Source organism: Triplophysa rosa, unplaced genomic scaffold (genome assembly GCF_024868665.1).
Source record: "Triplophysa rosa unplaced genomic scaffold, Trosa_1v2 scaffold297_ERROPOS213765, whole genome shotgun sequence".
Classification (NCBI taxonomy): Eukaryota; Metazoa; Chordata; class Actinopteri; order Cypriniformes; family Nemacheilidae; genus Triplophysa; species Triplophysa rosa.
Genome location: NW_026634310.1, coordinates 5,374 through 29,469, shown reverse-complemented (window position 1 = coordinate 29,469; position 24,096 = coordinate 5,374). Strand labels below are relative to the sequence as shown.

The 24,096-nt window shown below is 40.6% G+C and overlaps 2 protein-coding genes across 2 annotated transcripts in view; both read right to left on the bottom strand.

Annotated features, from left to right (window-relative positions):
- The window catches only part of gfm1 (G elongation factor, mitochondrial 1), a 32,120-nt gene extending 23,287 nt beyond the window's left edge, over positions 1 to 8,833 (bottom strand). The window contains exons 1-4 of the mRNA XM_057327787.1: positions 8,670 to 8,833; positions 6,682 to 6,834; positions 6,459 to 6,591; positions 6,067 to 6,271 (exon numbers count right to left, since the gene is read on the bottom strand). Of these exons, the coding sequence (XP_057183770.1) occupies positions 6,067 to 6,271; positions 6,459 to 6,591; positions 6,682 to 6,834; positions 8,670 to 8,738 (560 nt within the window). The 5' untranslated portion in view covers positions 8,739 to 8,833. The remainder of the gene's footprint in view (positions 1 to 6,066; positions 6,272 to 6,458; positions 6,592 to 6,681; positions 6,835 to 8,669) is intronic.
- Positions 8,834 to 9,695: 862 nt separating this feature from the next.
- mlf1 (myeloid leukemia factor 1) lies at positions 9,696 to 19,176 on the bottom strand. Its single transcript, XM_057327790.1, has 7 exons — positions 19,075 to 19,176; positions 17,551 to 17,713; positions 13,482 to 13,559; positions 13,138 to 13,266; positions 12,900 to 13,059; positions 12,689 to 12,827; positions 9,696 to 10,182 (listed from the first exon to the last, which is right to left on the bottom strand). The coding sequence occupies exons 1-7, from the start codon at positions 19,119 to 19,121 to the stop codon at positions 10,167 to 10,169; spliced, it is 732 nt and encodes a 243-aa protein (XP_057183773.1). The 5' UTR covers positions 19,122 to 19,176; the 3' UTR covers positions 9,696 to 10,166.
- Positions 19,177 to 24,096: the final 4,920 nt, after the last annotated feature.

The window sequence follows — 24,096 nt, the reverse complement described above, 5'->3', positions numbered from 1 at the left end:
TAAAGAGGATCTGTCATATCGCAGAAATATTATATTACTTTCTTCTTTTTGATCTAAAATACACCCATATTTGCCAGTCAAAATCCTCCTTTTCCCATACAGTGGTGGCATATATGATGGAAAAGCGCTCATGCTTTCTAAAACATAGAGCGCATATAACCACAGAGCATTTGATATTGTGCGCTCTTGGGTCAGTAAAAGTACTTGTCCTCATTTTTCTGGCAACACTATGAGCGCTTTTCCACAATCGCACCAAACGGTTCTAAGCACAGTCTGAAACGGTTACAGTTATGTTTCCACGTGAGCCTGGTTCGACACGGCACAATAACAAACTGTTCTCAGCTCGGAATTTGAATCGTGCTAATGAATGCGCGGAGAGCCGTTATAGCTCAGTCTCTTGAGTCTTGTGTTACCAAGGCAGTGCGTGGCGCATTTGTGTTTACATTCTAAAAATGTCCGTTATCAGCCCTGTGGTGGAAAATGAAACCATTTACGTGCCGACTGGCATGGATCGGCATGGTGTGGAACGATTAAGCAACGAGAATGATTCAGCGCGATGGTGGAAAAGTGCTCTATGTTTTATCGTGGCGTAATACATTTGGTGAAAGGTGCAGTGTTGAACATCTACACCAGTATAAATCTAACCCATCTCATCTGATCAACAAACCTTCAGTCTTCGACAAACTTCGGTTTATTTTACTTTTAGCATTCGTCAGGCATATCATTGCTTCCAAACATGTAAGAATACATTTACATGACTTGTCAATAATTTCTCACTCTACACTTACTTCACCATGTTCACCAGTGTTAAGCCTGAGGTCAAATTAATGTACAGGCTGCCAGTTGTTTTACTTCGCGTCAGGTCCTGATCACACTGTTGTTGTTGTTTTTTTGCCTTTATTTAACCAGGAAAGAACCTAACTGAGATTAAAAATCTCTTTTCCAGGAGTGTCCTGGCCAAGATAGGCGGCCCAGTTATACAAATACACGTACAACAAAGAACAATACATCACAACAATAAAATATTACAGCATTAAAAGCATTTGCAAATCATTAAATCATTCTCTATTGCACACAAAAGTGTTTTGAATTTACAAAGAGACACCAACTGATTTATACGCAATTTCATTTGACGTTTATTCTTGTGATAACTGTATCTATATAAATTAGTTAGTGTCTCTTTGTAAATTCAAAACACTTATGTGTGCAATAGAGAATGATTTAATGATTTGTAGTGCTGAGAAGATTATTGGTGCTCCTATGCCCACACTTCAGGACCTGTACGATTCCAGAGTGAAAAACAGGGCAAGAAAAATCATCATTGACTCCACACACCCAGCACACAAACTCTTTGATCTGCTGCCCTCTGGCCGGCGCTTTAGAGCACCAAACACCAGGACTTCCAGACACAGAAGCAGCTTCTTCCCCCAGGCAATCTCCCTCCTAAACAGATAACTGCTCCTTAAGAGCAATATTCCACTTCCACTACTCCTATAGTGTGCACTATAGTGCCTTATTATATCTACATTTTATTTCTACATGTATATAACACTACCTCTACTTACTACATGATCCATTTGCACAAGTGTACATACAATCTGTTCATATGTATATTCTACTATATACTACCCTGTACAATGTCTCTTATATGTTATTATCCCCCATTTTCTGTAAAATAGTCTTTATTTTATATATGCATATTTTAGAATCTTTTAGACTGTAAATCATATTATATTGTATTGTCATTGTACTAGAAGCTTCCAACACCAAAGAAAATTCCTTGTGTGTGCAAGCACACTTGGCAATAAAGCTCTTCTGATTCTGATCTGTACATTATCCCTCTTACTACACGGCTACCAGTGTTGTGCAAGTTACTTCCAAACTGTAATTCATTACAGACTACTTGTTACTGTTATTTAAAAGTAATCCCTTACCTTCCAATATTACTGTCTCAGAATTGTAACACGTTACATGACTCCTGTATTAGCTTCAAGTTACTTTCACCAAAATAACTACAGAAGTAGAACTTAACATTCTAAAATGACTAAATGTCTTTGTATTTTTGTGTTTTCAAAATACAAAATACTTTTTGCCAATCAACCTCTTTATTAGACTGCTGATTTCTTGAATTAACTAGGATATACAAAAATAAACACAAAAAACACTAAGATTAAATGCATTTAAATACTAAATACTGTTACAAAATAATAGTATTTTGTATTTCAAATGGATGTATTTGAAACACTGCCCATCCATGCAGTCCAAAATACTTTTTTTTTTTCAAAGGTATTTAAATACAAAATAGTCCCATCTCATCACTGAACTAGATTATATATAATTCTAGCTAGTCATCATGTAAATGTTAGCATACCTTGTCATTGTTGCTGGTCACAGGGATCTTGCTAACTAGCTTCCTGAAAGCAGCCTAATGACCCCTCAAAAACCCGCCCAAAAGGAATGAAAACTAGCCCAATTATTTTACTGTGTCAAATCAAAGTTAACAACTGCCAAAAGACTTTCTATTGCTATATTTACTTATCTGAATGGTTTCCTAGGTATTGTATATATGTTTTGTACTGTTGAACTCAAAAGATGTTTTGGGAGATTTAGGAAAGCAAACAATTCTGGGTCACCTTTGACTACTATTATATTTTTTTCTGCTATGGTAGTCAATGATGCCAAAGAATTTTCAGTTGCTTACATTCTACCAAATATCTTTGTGTTCAACCGAACAAAGAAATGTATACAGGTTTGGAACAACTAGAGGGTGAGTAATCCATAACAGAATTTTCACTTTTGGGTGGAGTGTCCCTTTAAAAAAGATCCCATGTGTGCTCGAGGCCACGCACGGAAATGGACGAGAAACGTGTTTTCTCTTCGTAAGACATGCAAAAACTTGCTGAAGAAATAAGCATGGTTAAATATATTGCATATGTATGATGTGTACAAGCACGTCAATGTTTTAGTTGTTCTAGACTGCGTATAGCTGCTCAAACGTGATAATTGGCAGCCGGAAGAATCAACTGTTGTACACTCACGCGTGATTTCTTTCATTGTGCAACGTGACATGCACCTTAGTACGAAACATTGGTAAAAACATAATTCGGATGCATTGTCTAATACCACCGCTATATTTTCCTCTTTGGTTGAGCTGAGCTCCCGCGTCCCTCCCTGTACTGTAGCCTGCCTGTCAGACACTCATTCCCCACACTTTAGAGAATGGGCCGGTCCTGGAGTTGCCAGGTATTCATCGGAGTATGAATACACATTAAGGATCTCATCAATTAACATTTATCCTTAGAATATAAATAAACATTTTGACGGCAGCAGTACATTATTCATAATTCAGTACACATTATTCGTAGCCCCAAAACCCGCGGCTCCATAATTTTTCCCGCAACTGCATTTTCAAAATCGCCCAATTGTGTGGGAAAATCGCGACCCTGGCAACACTGGCGCTAGGGCTTACAGCGAACTGGGCGGGGTCAATAGCCTCGGACCTCGAGCTCAGAGGCTGAAATCATGCTGCGTTACAATACAAAATACAAAGTTCCACCAGCCAGAGGGAGATGAATGACACCACAGGTGAATAGGTGAATGACACCTATTCATGAACAGGAAATAGAACTTACTTGCGGGATTTTTGATTTGTTAATGTCTTGCGGGCGAAAAGTTTGTTGTAACGCGAGCGTTAATGAACATGTACAAAGTAAAATATTACTGAAAATTGATTAGTTATGCCTTACACTACTGCGTTACAGCAAAAAGTAATATGTTACTGTAATGCATTACTTTTGTAACGCATTACTCCCAACACTGACAACTACTTACCTCATAAGTTAGTTATTGAACATGAAATATTGATTTGACATTTTATTAGCTCATTTTTTAACGAATGCAGACCTTCAGTGAGGATGACCTGTTAACTTTCCTTATATAGCCTTTAAAGTCCAAGTGAAATTAAAAATGACAATTTTTTCATGAAATATTGCAGCGTTTATTGCATATAGTTTATCAATGTGGGTCATTCTCTTTTTTAAATTGGTGTGCCCTCATAATCTTAAATTAAAATCTGAAAACGCACTTCCTTCCTGTAATGACTGTCCATCTTAAATGACGTATGTCCCCAAAGAGGAGATTTGATTTGACAGACCGTACCCGTGCTGTAATACACATAATCTGCCATCCAAACACATCTGCCATCTGCCAGTTCCATTTCAAAATGCAACGGCTGTTTTTATACATCCAATCAAATCACTGGAAAAGACCAAAGCCACGCCCACTATTTTTCTCATTAGAAATTCCATTTCACTCGGAAATGCATCAAAATGCCGAAGTAAAAACAATCGCAACTTCTGGATGACGGGGACTTTAAAGGGGAAAATTCTGTCATGAATTACTCACTTTCTAGTTGTTTCAAATCTGTAAAAATCTCTTTGTTTGGTTGAACACGGAGAAAAATATTTGGACGAATGCTTGTGACCAAATAGTTCTTGGACCCCATTGACTACCATAGTAGGAAAAAAACAATGGTAGTCAAAAGTGCCCAGAACTGTTTACTGTCCTACATTCTACAAAACATCATCTTTTGTGTTCAACAGAACAAAACAATTATAAAGTAATTTTTCTACTATGGTAGTCAATGGGGTACAAGAACTGTCTGGTTACAAGCATTCTTCCAAATATCTTTATCTGTGTTCATCAGAACAAAGAAATTTATACAGATTTGGAACAACTCGAAGGTGAGGAAATAATGACAGAATTTTTATTTTTGGGTGAACTTTCCCTTTAAAAGACATATTTGTGTAATATTAAACTGTTCCTGTCAATATGATGCCTGCATTCAGGTTACCATGTGTTAATTAGTTTTTAGCGGTTGTTATCTGAGAATATCAGATTTTGGATTGCTGCGATTGGTTTATCAGAATCAAGTATTCAAGAGCGCCGTTCTCTAAATTTGGCATAAACATAAATTGTGAACTTGTGATGGTGTTTTCTTCCGAATGGAGACGTATATGAGAGTGTGACGGCTTCTGGATTGGGAAAACCTGTAGGGCGGGGCTTGGATTATTTGAAGCGTGGCCATTGGATGCTCAATATAGTCTTGTCCTCAGGCTAAAACATATGTTAAGCACAGAAGTTTAATATGAGGTCACATGAATTTAAAAAAAGAATCACTTATAATAAATATTACGGCAATATTCTATCAAAAAAATAAGGATGTGACGTCTTTAAGTACCAGTATTTTTATATTTGTAGTTTATGTTAATTTGAGTTATTTAGGTATTTTTGCAATTTTGTTAGGTGCTTTTGTCATTTTATTATTTATTTTGTTGTTTTTATATCACTATATATGTTTCATTTATTTCATTTCAGTTTTAATTCAGTTGTTTATTTATTAGGGGTGTAACTGTACACCAATTCTAGGGTTCTAGGGTCCTGGCATGTCACCAGCAATGCTAAAGAACACTAGATTCACTTTTAACTTAATAATATTAATAACAAAAACAACAACAATGTAACTTGGTTTTTAAAAGTGTTCTTCCTACTATTTAATCAAATTGTCTTTGTGATATAGGGCCAAATGATGCGTCACAGCATCATAACAGAGCATTTCCAATGTGCATCGCGCTGTCTGCCACAGTACAACAATACAAATTTGCAATACCTTATTTTAACGTTAAACACATTAATGAGCAAATCACTTCGAGAAGCTTATCAAGAAGCATATTTTACTACCGATTGTATCCGCACAGCTTTGCGCTCTTTCTGGTCCATGTATTGCAAGTTCTAGATAAGAAGATACTGCTGTTTATCTTATGCTTCGACGGATACAATAAAGCGGGGGTTTCGCAGTACGCCATGAGAGTTTCTCGGTGCGTACCGAGGGAGGTGTATCACGGTTCAATCGGTTCAGTTGGAATATCGTTACACCCTTATTAATTTATTTCGAAATTAAAGATGTTAGGGCCTTAATTTAATCTTATTTCACTTTACTAAAGCAAGATTTCCTTCCAGTTATCATTTTGTTTCAGTTTTTCAAATAATACTGCGTGTGCGTGTGACCTGAGCTGCTGCAGGGCTCGGCTGGGATTGGCACCCATGCGGTCCAGTTTATTGATGAAGGTGAGGGAGGGCACGCTGTAGCGTTTCATCTGTCGGTTCACAGTCATGGTCTGACACTGCACACCTCCGACTGCACACAGAACCAGCACGGCTCCGTCCAGCACGCGCAGAGCTCGCTCCACTTCAATGGTGAAGTCCACGTGACCTGAGGAACACGCGCAACACAAATGCTACATCAGAGTCACATGACCTCATGACATGTGGCCAGTTATCATCTCTTATATACGTATACAAAATGACTGATTGGTCAAACCGTTCCATTCATTGCACTGCATTGTGGGCTAGAGTAGTGAACATCAGTCAGAAGCGTGTTGTGTACAGTGAATACACACCTGGTGTGTCGATGATGTTAATGTTGTGATGTTTCCACCTGGTGTATGTGGCGGCAGACTGGATGGTGATTCCTCTCTGTCTCTCCAGCTCCATAGAGTCCATGATAGCGCCCACCCCGTCTTTCCCTTTCACCTGACAACACACACACACACTTCTGTTGCTTTCATTGTCGTGTTGATCTCGTAGGCCTTGAAGCAAAGCTGTCTGAGAGCGCTCGCTCACCTCGTGCATCTCTGCTATCCGGCCTGTGTAGTAGAGAACTCTCTCTGTCAGCGTGGTCTTCCCGGAGTCAATGTGAGCCGAGACCCCGATGTTCCGTATCCGCTCGTTCGGTGTGACTCCATTTGAACACGACCGACAGCTGCTGATCAACACCTGACACGACAGAGTGATGGAGACAGAACATGACTTACAACTGAACCTGCTAGAACAATACTGTCAGACCTGGTAAAACCTCAGTAAAACTAAAATGATCACCTTTCAGAAACGATCCAGAACACAGCTATCACAACACACATTTACATTAGGCACAAACCCCATAACACACACATCACACTACAATGACCTGGGTTTAAAAATCACTTGAATCCTGTAGTGAATGAACTGAGAGATAAAGCATGCAGGGCCTTCTATGCCATCAAACGTCAATGTCCTTTAGAAATCCCAGTTAGAATTTGGCTGAAAATATTAGAATCTGTGATTGAAGCGATTGCTCTCTATGGCAGTGAAGTGTGGGGTCCACTGACAAATCCAAATCAAGATTTTACTAAATGGGAAAAACATCCAATTGAGAGCCTGCATACAGAACTCTGTAAAAATCTCTTACAAGTGCAACGGCACACAACAAACAACTCATGCAGCGCAGAATTAGGCAAATATCCACTGATCAGAAAGAGAGAAAAAAGGGCGATCAAATTCTGGAAACATCTATTACACATCATATCATTCTAAAGCCCTAAAACACCACGAGATGAGCAAAGAAATGAATCCTCTCTGTCAGCTGGTCCAGAGCTTCAGTCCTGGGGTGTATTCCAGAAAGCAGGGTTAATTTACTGTCAACTAAACCCTGAACTCTGGGTTGATGAACCCAAACCTTGCTTACTCAGGGTATGTTGGCTCCAGAACACGTTTGAAGGGTAAGTTTAATCAACCTCACGAAAGATACCCAGAGTTAACGCGCGCTCACAGAAACAACATGAAGACATTGTCGATGGATCACAGATTTCACGAGTCACCATACACATACTCAGAGTAAGCAAGGTTTGGGTTAATCAACCCAGAGTTCAGGGTTTAGCTGACGGTAAGTTAACCCTGCTTTCTGGAATACACCCCCGGAATACCCCCCTGATGTTTCAGTCCTATCATCTCCTGATGCTCTCAACCACAACAACACTGACAAAATCGCACTCAACACAATCACAACACACATGAAACAAAACTATATCACTCACTGGGAAAGCCAAAGAAAACAATAAAGTCAAATGCAATGTTATTTGGCCCTAAAGAGAGAATCCAGTCTGTACACAGTGACAGATGAAAAAGATCAGACTCACTATAGAGACGGGCAGACACACACACACACACGGCTGCAACAGGACCAAAGACTGTGTCCACACTGTCATCTCAACACAACTCCACTTCCTAACAGAATGCACAAAATACATGCACATATGGACAATGTTTTATGGAAAAATCAAGTCCATACACTAGACGTTTGAAAGTGTGTCAGACGATGAGAAAGTGGCGTGTCTGTTAGGAGAACACAAGGACTGCTGTGTGTTAGCTGCCTGTCGCAACACAAGAGAAAACGATCAATCTGCCCTGACCTGATGTGTCCAATATATCTACACAACATTATATTATTATAGCCCTTTATTCTGCTACTTACATCTATATTTTGCTTTTGTAAATCTTTGTTTAAACTATACTGTATTTCTAATTTGATATATTTACATATATTATAAACCACTTTAAGTTGCACTATATACACCACACTTTATTACTATAATTATCTTTCATTTCGTTTGTATACTTGCACTATTTGTACGCAGCCCAGCTGCAAATGCTTTGGCAATACGAATGTACATTTTGTCATGCCAAGTAAGCACACTTACATTGAAATTGAGAGAGAGAGAGAACATGATGATAATGATGTAGAGACAGTCCACATATACATACATACACACACACACATACACATACACACGCACCTGTGTAAGCGCGATGTTTGTCGGTTTGTGTATTCGAGTTAAAGCTGATGTTGCTCTCAGGAGACTCATTCTGACAGATACACTAAAACGTGTGATGTTACGTACACATGAGCTGAATGTCACGCTCTGACCGGCTGCTGGAGCAACAACTTCCGCTTCTACAGCGACCCGCTAGGGACAATCAAAGCACACGCGTGAGAAACGCGATTTTCTTTCGTCACCTCGTTCCTGCCCATGTATGTCCTTTTTGTAAATGAAGAAACATTCAGCATTAATTCAGTCACATTATTTGTTTTCGATTATCTTTAATTGAATAAGCCTGGTACATATAATTTAATTAAACGAGTGCATTTAACATGTATTATTTATATTTCGGGTTTTATGTAACACTCTATAAAGTTACTCTCTAAGAAACATAAATCTGATGACAAATAAAACAATACTTAAAATATATTTCTAATGGATTGCGTTTGGCGTTTTGTTACTATTATTAAAAGGAATTGTATTTGTAGTTTGGTTGGTCCTCCTCACTGATGTGACTCGAGGTCAGGGTCACGTGATTATGTGTGTAGAGGTCAACAACAGTTGCATCTATCACATGAGTTATGAACACAGCACATCAAAAACATCTGAAGGGAAATGTATTGAAAATAATGTCAGAGATCAAATAAATCCTTACACTCAGTTTAAAGACTGAATCTGTCATTCGGTGTAATCTTGAATGAATTTCTGTGATGTTCCTCTGTTGTTGGATGTGTGTTCTGATGTTATTGATATTCATCAACAAGGGGATGAAGAAGTCAAAAGTTTGTGTTGTGTATTGCTGTTGAAACTGCAGCTCTATTGCACATCCAAACAATATATTAGCTGAATAAAATGACAAATGTTTGCTGGGTTGAGGAAAAACTACAAGACAAAAGACCAAGACGACAATAATGTACATGCACTGAAGAATTGCAACAGTAAACGATTTTAAGTAAAAAGCAACTGTAGTTTTGTGTGTAACTATCTTTTAATAGGACAAAGGAAGCTTCTGGGTTAAAGCTCAGTAAAGACTTTATTGATTGGTTAATGCAGTATTATGAAAGTGGAAAAATTTGCATAAGCTTAAAAACGGACCCGCTGAAAGGCATTAGCATGATCAACATTACATCATCAACAAACAATAACATTAAAAAGTCATATTCTTACATTTTTTTACAAATGTATAGAGCAGAGAAAGCCGATTTCCACATTCACAACATCAGTTAAGTGCATTATTAGAGAACTGACAGACATTTGTCTTGTTTTATTTAATCCAAACAGATGTGATGGTAGGACAATAAAAAATCAGCACATTAACAGTAAAAAACACATCTCAGGGAATATAACAAACAATCATTGTGTCAGTGAAAATGATTTCGTGGACTGAAGACACATTGACGAGCAGCACTGGTGACAGACTGCAGTAGTACCAGTTTTTCTTGCTTCTTGATGTTGGAGCCTGTGATGTTCAGCTCATTGTTTGGCCTCTCTGCGAAGACAAATCACCTCATTATGTTCATGAAATTAAAACCAACACGAAGCTGCTCAGCTTGATGTGTGGTATTTTATTTTTGTACTATACTTACATACAACTACATATCAAGACACACACCTCATGTAAAATGTTTCTCCATCTACATTCAAGCGATAATATACATACTCCACACCTTCTACAGTAGATACATTTTGTGTGTCTGCCACCAATACTGTAAATCATGTTGTAAATACTTGTATTGTTTTGTATCGCTGAGACAAGCCTTTTAATGTCTAGCCGACATCTCGCTCTGGATGAACGACCATCACCTGCAGCTGAACCTTGCTAAAACAGAACTGTTTGTAATCCCGGCCGACACAAAGATTCATCACAACTTCTCCATTCACTGGGCTCATCAACCATCACATCTTCCAGAATGGCCAGAAACCTGGGAGTGGTGATCGATGATCAGCTTAACTTCACTGATCAGGTTGCCAGCACCACCCAGTCCTGTAGATTCATCCTCTACAATATTAGGAAAATCAGACCTTTCCTATCCGAGCATGCTATAAGTCCTAGTCCAGGCTCTTGTTCTGTCCAGACTGGACTACTACAATGCGCTACTGGCTGGACTTCCAGCTTGCACAACCAACCCTCTACAAATGATCCAGAATGCGGCGGCCAGAGTGGTCTTCAATGAACCGAAAAGAGCGCACGTCACTCCTCTCTTCATTAAGTTACATTGGCTCCCTCTAGTCGCTCGAATCAAATTCAAGACTCTGCTCTTGGCCTACAAGACCACCACTGATTTGGCACCCCCTTATCTTCACTCGCTAATGCAGACTTATATACCCGCCAGATCCCTATGCTCTGCAAACGAACGACGTCTTGTGGTGCCATCCCAAAAAGGTAAAAAATCACTCTCACGTACATTCTCGGGATCGGTTCCACATTTATGGAATGATCTGCCCGCTGCTACAAGATCAGCAGATTCTGTGTCCATCTTTAAGAACCGCCTGAAAACACATCTCTTCCGTCAACACCTGACTGATCAGTTCTGACTTCTATCTCTTTTCTACTCTTTCAAAAAAAAAAATACTAAAAAACTTAGCTCTGTATACTGTGATAGGCTATATGAGACCAGTTTTCTTTTATTGCACTTATGCTTTTTGTTGTCCTTATGTTGTTCCAATTGCTTCCATTGTTTCCCTCATCTGTAAGTCGCTTTGGATAAAAGCGTCTGCTAAATGACTAAATGTAAATGTAATGTACGTACTGTCACTGACATCTGTACACGTGATAAATGAACTTGATAAATTGAAATTGAACAAAGCGTTATCTGCGTTTACCTGTGCCGTGGCAGTTCTTTATCGTTTCTCATGTGAAACGCAACATACGATACATGTGATAATCATACGCTGACTCGAGTGTTTATGCACGTTCTGTTTGCTTTATTAGCACGTTTTACTTTCGCTTTACAATTTCTTGCCTTTGTTCTGTAGTCTTCACCATCTTGTGGATGTCTTTAAGACTAAATCGATTACCATACAAAATGATCAGATTGTCCATCCCTGACCCAACCTACTGCGACTGTCACAGACTCAAGCTGATGACTGTGAAACCCCAGCTAATCTTTCATATGTGACCTTTGACATTATGATGTCATGTCTCTTTGGTTATTTACACAGTCATCTGATCCTGAGTCTTTATGTGAGATCCAGTCAGACAGAAATAAAACAAGCGACAGAAACTCTCTCCTTACTTCATCACACTTCTTCAAATGATAAAATGTTTAGCTCATGGTTTAAATCAGATTTTAAGTAATGATCTCAGAGTTACTGTAGGCAGGATGACACTTTTGCTTATTTATCCAAAGCGGGTGGTGTGTCTCTAAATAAATAATTGATGACACGATTAGTTCTGGTGCTAGATTCTGATTGGCTGTTGTGTTCAAAGGCGTTGTTAAATTCCAAAAGAACATACAACTGACCACATTACATAAGTCTCATTACGCCACTGTATGTTGCCCCCTTAGCTGTTATAGATATAATTCAAAACGTTACTGGGCATGTGCACGTTCATCGAGAAAAGGCGTTACTTGGCTAAACTTGTCTCTCCAATATTTAGAATTTAGACTGCGATACCAAGCTCGACCTCTAGATGTCAGTGTACCATGCGGTTTCTTTAACTGCGACCGAACTACAGGACCCATTCAACAAATTGTTTATTTAATAAAATGAACATACAACAAAATTCAACAAATCGTTTATTTAATGCAATTATTATACAATAAAATTATAATATAAATGAATATTAACAAAAATTAAATTAAATATAAATAGTTATTATTAGACACTAGCCAAACACAGACCGGAAGTTAACTGCAGTCCAGGCGCACGCTGGACAAACCGATCAATTGGTTTGGTGGCACTATGATGACCTCGGGGACATTATTCACATGTGTTTGATCAACTGAGCCCTACAGGACAGAAGAGCAGTGAGACGTGTATGTGCCGCTGACCTGCGTATCTCCTGTGGACCCTTGATGGCCGCTCTGTGTACTGTCCTGTGTCTCGGTGCCTCCAGGCGGGACATGGGTGCCGAAACCTGGAATCTGGACACTTCCTGCTGCCATTCATCATCGAAGGACTGAGCCTCAGCTGAAACGAGAAACAAAAATGACTACCCCAACCCCGCCTGGGCGCCGAAGTCAAAAGCGCACAAACACGCACTCTCATCCATGTTCTGGAAGTCCTGGTTGAGTTCTTTCTCTCCTGTCTTCCTGTTCTCCTTCCTCTCGATGACGTGTCCTCTGTCCTGAATGTGATGACCGATGGACATTTTCTCCAGGCCGCTGTCAGAGTCCTTCAGACAACGACGGGTCTCTTTTATCTGAACACACACACGTGTGAAGGGTTAGTGTGATGATGTGAGATGATGTTTTGAGATGTTTCAGAGAGCAGCACTCACTCCTCCAGGAGCACAGCGGGTCTGAGAAGATGCCTGGAAGACTTTAGCCGGTTCATCTCCCAATTTACAGTAGCTCATGACAGATGAGGTGGAGAACGAGTGGCTGTTGGGCTCTGAGGCTATGTTCTCCTGAAACATAGTGATACAACTCAGTTCTCAACTGCAGAATATTCACACTCATAACAAATACAAAACCATACAAATTCCTTTTTAAAAGGCTCATAAATGTCACTTATGTGGTAATGATAACAGAACTCAACAGAAACAATTGTAATTTCAAATCGATTCAAGAAATCATATCATTATGAGGAGAATATGAGGAGTTTAAGAAAGGTCAAACTTACAAAATTTCTGTTCATTTCCTGCATTCTGTTCCTCATGCTGTCCATCAAAGCCACAGGATTGCTGAAGAAATCCACCTCCTGTGAAAATTTCATAAAACAAACCTTCAGACAAATCATGATGAATCGACGACACCCCAGCGGGCACCGTGATATCACTTGACATCAATTTGATGTCAAATGTTTGTCATGACTTCATCAGGATGCTTCTATGACATCATTTAAAAGCCACACTGAGTCGGAGCCAGTTGGTCGAGTGGTTCGTGCTCCGACATGTGGCGCCGGTGCATCCTGGGCGACCCGAGTTCGAATCCTGGCTTGTGGTCCTTTCCCGATCCTACCCCCTCTCTCTTATCCACTTCGCTTCCTGTCCTCTCTGAAAAGAGTCACTCTCTCTGTCAAAAAAAAAAAGCCAGACTGTGGGATTTTTAGCGGCCACTAGCGGTGAGTTTGAGAATTGCAACCAATCTCTCAGTCCTCCGCTCACCCCTCCATTTCAGAGCACGACAGTGGCCACAACAGTACAAAATGATGTCATCGGCTGAGACAGCAGATAGCAGCCATTCAAGCACCGATGTTTCTTTACAAAGGTAAATAAAGAAAATAAATTAACGTAATTAATCATTTAACCTGTATGCTATTGCGAAAGTTATTGTTACATTTCTATAATTGTGTCAGTGTTTTATTCGCTGATTTTAGCCAGATTTCTTGCATGCTATTTACTACAAGGTAAGAGTAGTGATGCAATTGTAAATTGCAACACTGTTCAAGGTGTTTGATCTGACAGCGAGATAGCAGTAAGGAGTAAGTTAGTAGACGTTTTTCTCCCCCTTTGTGGAGCTGTTTGTCCATTTAGGACTCCCATACAAAACATGGCAGTGCAACACTGGACCTTCAAGGTCAGCTTGGACAGCAGTTTCTTCCAGTGGTAATTGGGTGAAAAAAGGGAAGTTCATGCCCACATTAAAATTGCTTTAATATATATGCAGGCCAATTCACTTTTCATCAAATCCATGTCAACGTTAAGTCGCCAGATTGATGTCATATGGATTGATTTGCATAATATCAATTCTTTGTCAGCCTGATAAAGTGTGTGTAGCATTGTTTCTTAACTGGAACCTCAAACAGCATCCATGATTTGCCACATCTCCTTTTGAAACGTGTCACAGTGGGCAATGGATGTTCAAAAGATGTGAAATTGACATCAAACATATAGTTGACGTCAAAAACCAGGTTGAATATCCAAATCAAACTGACGTCCACGTGCTGATGTCCTTTCGACCACCAACCCAGTGGGAAGCTGATGTTGACAAAAAATCACTGACATTTCGTGTCTGAGGGACAAACGCAGGCACATCCACAGATATTGAAATGATAATTTGGCAGCACACCTGCAGACGGCCCTATGCTAGTAGTGATGGGGGAGCATCGCGTGTCCAGCTCTCCTTCTGTTACTTACTGAAATGATTAAACCTCTCATGTGTGAATGATGAAATGTGGTTCAATTGTGACAGGTGCTGTGAACGATGTGTGTTTATCAGCTGTAATCATGGAGAAGCAGCAGGTGTTTGCTGTCTCAGAGTCAGCACCATCAACACTGTATTTTAAGTTCCAGAACACCATATCAGATCAGCTGAGGTCACCACTCCTTTCTGCTTCATGCTATCAACTAGGGCTGCAACAACTAATCAATAAAATCGATAATAATCGATAATGAAATTCGTTGTCAAGGAATTTCATTATCGATTAGTTGGTCTGTGACGTCACTTGCGAGCTGCGCAGTTATAAATCAAGCGCATCTCTTTCCCTTTTAAAATTACCGTTTTAGATGCGTCTCTCCGTGCAGCATGAGCTGCGCAGTTTTAAAGTCAGACGTGTCTCTCCGTGCAGCATAAAAGTCAGACGTGTCTCTCGGTGCATGCGTCTCTCCGTGCAGCATGAGGTGCGCAGTTTTAAAGTCACACGTGTCTCTCCGTGCAGCGCGAGGTGCGCAGTTTTAAAGTCAGACGTGTCTCTCCGTGCAGCGCGAGGTGCGCAGTTTTAAAGTCAGACGTGTCTCTCCGTGCAGCGCGAGGTGCGCAGTTTTAAAGTCAGACGTGTTTTGCATGCATCTCTTCAAGCTGCGCAGTTTTAAAGTCAGACGTGTTTTGCATGCATCTCTTCAAGCTGCGCAGTTTTAAAGTTTAAAGGGGAGAGGTGTTTTAAATGACAAAATTAAAGATTATATTAGTAAAACCCAATTTGTGGCATTTGCACTTTGCAAAGTACATAATAGGCTAAATACCCTGATTTGGTGCTTTATTTAGTTCAGAGGTGGGTAACGAAGTACATTTACTTGAGTACTGTACTTAAGTACACTTTTTGAGTATTTGTACTTAAGTATTACTTTTTCTGTTTACTTTTTACTGTACTTCACTACATTTGAATGACAAATATCTCACTTTTCATGGCACAAAAAAATGATTTCCTTGGCCGACCCTCCCCTCGCTCCCACGTTTGGGAGAGACTATTGTCAGTTGCTTCTAATATGACACACCTGAATCAACTCACCAGGTGTATTAATTGTGGAGACATTCACAACATTTTGGGAGAAGGCTAATGAGTTCAGTTGTGTATACTTTTCCCATCTGATTTACTTATTATAAGCAAAAGATGTAATTAAATTTTTTATCCGATTAATCGAAAAAATAATCGCCCAACTAATCGATTATCAAAATAATCGCTAGTTGCAGCCCTACTATCAACACAGCTCCCGTCGGGAAAAACACTTCTGATTTAGCAAACGAGCAGCTCTAGGAAGAACCGGATCGCTTCTGGGAATATACTGGCGAGACTTCAAATGCCACCTAACATAGAAAAACACGTGTCAGGTTACTAATCCGCATGCACAGATGCCTAATGTTGTCATTAACATGTTAATATCTGATATCACGTGAAGTCCGAAACCCAAAGAGAAATGGCATTAAATGATTATTTTTGATTATTATGTCGCATTGGCTGGACCCGGACCGGGCTTTACACCGACCGTCTTGATCATGCGAGACTACTGCAAGACCAGCAAATATAGACCGACACCGGACAAACCTCCTCAAACTCTCCGGCCCTGACCCACAGGCTATCTTTAGCACCTCCCGCCTGAGACGGCAGGACCGTGAATAGACTGGAATCAGATGAAGGTAATGACCAGGGTTAAATATACTCCTCCGAGAGAGGTGGGGGATTACAGATGGACACGGAGACTAAGTTTAGTGTCCTGAGCTGCCAAAGCGTCCAGCTGGTGAGTGACACACTTTAACCTCCAGATCTTCCACTTCCAATATTTTTAGCTTGCTAGAAACAGGTCAACAGGCTAGATTGATTTAGTAAAAAGAGAGAGGGCAGAAATGTCGGCATTACTAAAGAAATGCGTGAGTGTTGCTCATAAGTGGGGTTAGTGATCTAAACACACACACACGTGACAATAAACTCATCCCACTACAGATGCTGTTATCTGACTTACAATTCTTGCCATTTGAAAAAAAATGGGCAAAAAATATTCCACAGACTTCTAAGGACCAGAGATATAGTTCAAAGAGATTTGATCCGAGCACCTAGCAACCACCCAGAACACCCTGACAACCACCTAACAATGATCCAGCAATCCTCCAAAAGAACCTCAGCATCACGACAGCCAAGTACAAGATTAGCTAAACATTAGCACTGATCCTCATGTGCCTGTGACAGTCAACGGCTCTGGGTTGATTCTAGTATCTTCACTGTCATGAGCATCTAGAATGGGCTCTATGCATGCGTGACTTCCGCATTTCACAGGAAGAACCCTAGGCAGTTTCTGGTAGTGGAGACTTAAAGCAGAGAGAAATGGAAAAATGAGAAACTAGTTCAATTTATCAGATGCTGTATATTGCGGCACACAGCATTGGTATGTAGAAGTGGCGTTCTACTGTATTTGAAATAATACCTTCATCCGCTAAGCAGACCGATTTACTAGCCAAGTGTGTAAAGCACCGAGATCAAACGCTGACAGACAACGACAGCAGGTGAACAGTGCTGCCGGTGTGTGGCATTTACTCACTCGCTCATTGTGTAGAAGGGACGGAGTCGTGCTGGCCTGACCCTCACCCCTGCGAGTTCTGTTCCTCCCGTCTGTGATGCGGGGTGTGAAGCTCTGAGCGAAAGGGTCTGGAAAGGCCCTCATCATCTGCCGCATGCGATCATGATGCACCTGGAATGGATCGCTGGGAGAGGACAGTGTAGAAATACATATGATATGCAAATAAAATATCATTTAATACGAAATCTATTTCACAATTGTCACGATATCATATTATTGTTATGAAAGCTTAATAAGCAATGTTATTCAACACTCAAGTACATCTAAACTTTATAATAGATAAATACATGCAAATAAACTTTATTCTCATCTGGAGTGAGACTGTAATGTAATATATATATGGTCTCACTTAATATTACAGTATTCATAAAAAAACTATATAATAAAATAATAATCAATTAATAATAAAATCTAATGTCTAAAATCTAATTAATCTAATGCACTGTACACATCACCCTTACGAAAATTAACCATGGTTTTACTACAGTTAAAACCGAAAAACCATGGTTACATTTTTGCCACAAGTAATCAATACACCAAAAAACCTGGTTACTACAATCGTGCCACAAAAAACTAGGGCTGTGCAAAAATATCGATACATGTAACCATCACAACATTTTTTTTTTCGATGGTGATTTCTGTCTAGATTTATTTGATAATTTAAATCATGTCATATACATACGGCCAAAAGTAAGTGGAAGCGAGCATGGTGAAAAATATAAGAACGCTTGGAGCTCTCAGAGCTGATGTGTGGGTGCTTTGGTTTTGAAAATAAGTCATGGAGTAATGAGTTATATAAACAATGCTGTTTGTAGGCTTCTCAAGTCATGACACAAGTCACTTGGCTACTGCAGTGCATTAGACAGAAAGTTTATTAAGAAAAGTAACAATGACATTTATTGTGCTTTCACGGATGTGACTTCAGTGCTTTTACAGCACGGATGAATCAGGGGTTTTACACTGCCCATGTTCATTGTTTTAACTGTAATGCACCACAACAGCCAAGTGACTTGCGTGAGCCACCTTATTCCCCTGTGCTACCCACTTGAGGGGCCAATCCACAGTTTGAGAACCCAAACCTCTGATCTAAAGGTCCATGCATCGCACATCATGGCCACTCTTCAGAGGTAAGGGATGTTTTTACACTTATCCTTACAGAAAACCCTCGGTGGTGCACAGCATGTTGTATTTCTAGCTCTACTTTTTACATTTTCTATTTAAAGTATTGCAATATATCGCAAATGTGTATCGTATCGAAATACATAGCAATATATTGTATCATGACCCATCTATAGTGAAAAAAACATTGGTTACTTTTTGTAAGGGCATTCTTATAAATCCAGTATAAATAAACACACGTACGTACTGTATGTTGCTGTTGCAGTTTGTGTCACACTTGTCATGTATGAAGTATAACTGATATCAATTGAAGAAGTATTATATTAATTCTCTTTGTTTAACAGAATTGATATAAAAGTGACTCACGTGAAGAACGGGTCTTCGTCAAACTGTCTCGAGGGACTGCTAAACATGCTGCTGACGGATGCGCGCGAGTGACTGACTGACAAACTCACAATGACGCGCTCGAGCGCGTGCCCGAGGTTACTATCGAAACCTGATTCCCCGCAGGGGTCGGAGAAAGTTCACGTGACGCATTTGGAAACTTTTGATTGGTTAAATCGTAGCAACCTTGCACCGCCCAATCTCTTTACGACACCTCTCAGTGTCCAGTGGTGTACGATATGACTGCGCTCGGTGTTCTCGTAACTGAAATCATGTACACACAGCACATCAGGAAAAATATCTTCTGTGTCACACCGAAAGGCTTTTACATAAGAATGATGTTTGTAACATTTATTGAGCAACACATTTTGTCTGAAAATAAATCATAAGAGGTTAATTTAGTTTAAAAATCGTATAAATGTATGAGGTGGCGAGGGGAGCCATTAAATCAAATACTTTAGATTAAAAAAAGGTTTTAATAATGCTTAAGTAAATAATTGTTCAAAACGATCACTTTAACAAAGTTTGTAAAATTTTTGGTTTATTTCAATAAATAAAATAATTCATTTTTAAAATATGTTAATATCACAATATATAAAAACAGAAACACTTTTTTTAAGTTAAGATTTTGAAGGCATTGGAGATCTCAATTGACCCTTCGCTAAGCCCCGCCCTCCTTAGTTACTGTTGCTACGCCTGTCAAGCTTTCACGCCTGGCAAGTGTATTACAGTGTGTATGCACCGGTGTCAGACATTCCCAAGGAGATAATTAGTAATTTTTGGCGAACATGTGAAATATCTGAGAGAGCAAGACAAAAGGGACTGCAGTGTGCATTCGAGGGATATATCCACGACATAATATGCAACCGATTAGAAAATAATTTAATCAAAATTGAAGCTAAAGCCTATGAATGATAACATTCTCCCGCTTATATTTTAGTAGCGCGACAGGCTACTGCTCACACGTCGTGGGTCTAATCTACGCCTTGGACCTGGCAAGAGCCAGAGATGCTGAGCTGAGCCATACATCATCAACAACACAAACACATTTCCGTCTTGCCTTTAATCATCATATTTTACGTTCAAATATATGCATTATGAACAAAGAACCGTCATTATTTCCAAGCAATGATGTGCTGCTGCGTTAGCTAGCTAGCTAACATTAGCGTGCTCTTACCTTGGAGCAAACATAGGTGTTTTTGTTAATCCTGTCGACCTTTAGTGGGACATTCTAAAACGCTTAACGTACCTAAACAGCGATAAAGGAAAAACAAGTTTCTGTCAAATTTTGCTTCTAATAATGCTGCTGTCAAAATAACGAGCTCTTGGTCCGTGGATAAAGTGATTATCACGTTAAGCGTTCTCACCATAGAAGTCCATTATAAGAGAAAACAGCTTAACGTGGCTTAGACAAATTTCTGTCATTTTAGTTGTAATTAATACTTCAAAAGCCACCGTGCATTGTGTTAAAACGTGCAGTAGGGGCCTCTTTATGCCCTGTCTGAAACCTATAAGAGAAAACAGCTTAACGTGGCTTAGACAAATTTCTGTCATTTTAGTTGTAATTAATACTTCAAAAGCCACCTTGCATTGTGTTAAAAAGTGCAGTAGGGGCCTCTTTATGCCCTGTCTGAAACCAATATTAAGAAATGAGGCTGAAAGGCAATAAAGTTGCTAACTCCTGGCTTCAGTGTTGTTACATCGAGCTGAATAGCCTGTGGAGCAAACTAGAACAAAACAGCACAAATGTTTCTAAAAGCTCTGATAAAAAGGGACAGAAATATAAATGAGATGATACAGTGCGTTGTTTAGGTACGTTATGCCACGTTAAGCTGTTTCCTTTTAATGGACTTCTATGGGGGAGAAAACGCTTAACGTGATATTCACTTTATCCGCGGAACAAGAGCTCGTTCTTTTGACAGCAGCAAGTGTTTAATACAAGGAAGGTTTGACAGAAATTTGGTTTTCCTTGATCGCTGTTTAAGTATGTTAAGCTACGCTAAGCGTTTTTCACGTTAAGTGTTTTAGAATGTCCCACATTTAGTTGTGAATGAGGCCTTCCACACTGCTTGAGCCACGTCTGACATTTCTCCCCTTGGGTTTTAGGTTTCAGGAAGGGAAAAAATTCCACCACCCCGTCCAAACTTTTAGGATACTGGCTATCAGATTTACACAATCCATACGCACAATGCTTTGGCATGTTTCCCTCGCTCGAAAGCTTGACAGACCTCCTAGTTACGGTTGCTCCTAGTTACAGTTGCTAAACCATGATTGGCCTGTGGCGGTTTTCGGGCGTGGCTTAGCGAAGGGTCAATTATATATGAGACACGACAGTAGTGGGCCTCATAAAGAACAACGACGAACAGGCCTATAGAGAGGAGGCGAAACATCTGGCAGACTGGTGGGAAACCAACAACCTGATCCTGAATGTCTCAAAAACAAAAGAGATGATTGTGGACTTCAGAAAGAACCAGCACAGACACACTCCTCTCATCATAAATGACTCAGCAGTGGAGATCGTCAGCAGCACCAGGTTTCTGGGGATGCAGATAACCAACTCTCTCTCCTGGTCAAACCACACTGGCACTCTTGTAAAGAGGGCTCAGCAGCATATGCACTTTTTGCGCCGGATGAGGAGAGTGCACCTACCCGCTCCCATCCTCACCACCTATAGAGGAACTATAGAGAGCATCCTGACCAACTACATCTCTGTCTGGTCGGCGGCCTGTAGTGCCTCTGATTGGAAAAGCCTACAGAGGGTGGTGAGGACAGCGGAGAAAATCATCGGGACATCACTTCCTCCCCTCCAGGATATCGCAAAGAAACGCTGTTTGACCAGAGCTCAAAACATCGTTGGGGACCCCTCCCACCCCAACCATGGACTGTTCTCACTGCTGGTCTCTGGAAAGAGATTCCATAGTCTGTGGAGCAGAACAACCAGACTCAACAGCAGCTTCTTCCCATATGCTATAAGACTGCTAAACAATGTATACTGTAACTACAGTATTTCCCCATTTTTTCCCGCCCTCCCCACCCATACACTTACCCAAGACTGCTCCCATAGGATCTCTACTCCAAATTACACTGTGAAAAATATTTATTGTATTATACTGTGTATATATATATATATAATTTTTTATTAATACAAATAGTTGCTTCTACACAGGCAACTACTCTGTGCAATATATATATATATATATATATATCTTACAGGTTTTATGCAAAGTTTTCTGTTTCTTTTTATATTGCTTATCTCATTTATTTTTTTTCAAACTGTGTATACTGTCTCCATTTTATTCTTGTTGTGCTATGTGTCATCGCAACGAAATTTCATTTTGATGGAAATCTAAAATGACAAATAAAATCAGTCTAAGTCTAATATAGATACAGTACAATAGAAACAAGAAATTATATTACATGATTAATATAATATTTAAAATGTAATGGTTTCATTATATATATATGGTGGTGGTTATCTCTAAGGTGGACACCCAACTTCATATATGAAAGTTAACATCTAACCATGTCATGTCTACAAATGGAAACACCAGGCAGCTGTTTATTATCACGTAAAACTAGTGTAGCTTTAGCCCCAACATCAGGGGTGCTTGTCGTGATCCCGGTCACGTCGGTACTTTGTCTGACAAGGTGTGTGTGTTTGTTTTGTCGAGCGCACTTGCTTGTTGTTGTGACAGCTCGCCGTGTGTTCGGTATCTGCGTCATTTACCCCGCCCTTGTGTTTCCCCGTCAGACTTTTCCACTCACCAGTTTCTAATCACCTCATCACTCTGTTCACCTGAAGATTGTCCCTGCCATCATTAAATTAATTATCCTTCTCCCTCTCACCTGCCGCTCTTTAGGTTTCCCTATTTAATCCCTCTTGTTCTCTCGTCTTGTGTCAGACCGTTTCTCTTTAGCCAGCTTTGACTACCCACTCTGCCATTTGGCTTTCCTGAACGTTTAACATTAGCCGTAGCTTTAGTCTTTGTCCTAGTCCTAGTCAAGGATCCACATCTCTCTCTGTGTGAGTTTCGATGGGTCGAGTGTTCTCCCCACACTCTGTTCTATGCCTTCGTCATCTTTCTGGCCGGTTGAGCATCTCCCTGCCGATTGCCGTGCCACCGGTGGTGCCTCACTTGGACTTTTTGTGGGTTGTATTGGGTGTGTGATTTAATAAACATCTCTGTTTTTCCCCGCATCTGAGTCTGCCGCCTTGTTATATTATGACAGAACGGCCTGACCAGTCACAAGACTCAGCGGGGGTGGACCCTTTACGGACCGCGCTACAGCAGCAGGGGGCCATTCTGGGACACCAGGCGTCCTGCCTCAGTGCCACCACTCGGGAGGTGGAGGCATTCAACGCCCAGGTTGCGGATCTGCTCCTCCAGGCCTCTGAGTTGCACCGCATGGAGGCCAGCCCTCAGGGTGCCACCGCCCCCTTCTCTCGCGGTTTCCCCCTCGAGCTTGAGCCACATGCCAACAACCCGCCGCTCTATGACGGAGACTCAAACTTCTGCCGGGCTTTTCTGTCGCAGTGCGCCGTGGTGTTCGCATTGCAACCTCGCCATTATGTCACTGAAGAGGCGAAAGTGGTGTATGTGCTGACACTGCTGACTGGGCGAGCCCGTGAATGGGATGTGGCTGTCTGGGAGGCTCGCGCTCCTTGTTGTTTGTGCTTCAGGGCTTTCCGTGCCGAGATGACGAATCTCTTCGACCGGTCGGCTCGAGGGCATGAGGCGGCCACCCAACTCTCTTGTCTTACTCAAGGAAGAAGTTTGGTGACCGATTATTCCATCTGGTTCTAGACACTGGCCGCCTGTGACTGGAACAAGGGGGCTTTACGCTCACGTTTTCTTGACGGGCATAACAGTGCCGTTGCGGACGAGATTGCCACCCTGGATCCCCCTCTGAGACCTGGAGGGACTCACTAACCTGTGCCTCAGGGTGGCGAGTCGAGTCAATGCCCGCCGTCGACGACGACTTTCACCAACCCTCTGGCGGGCC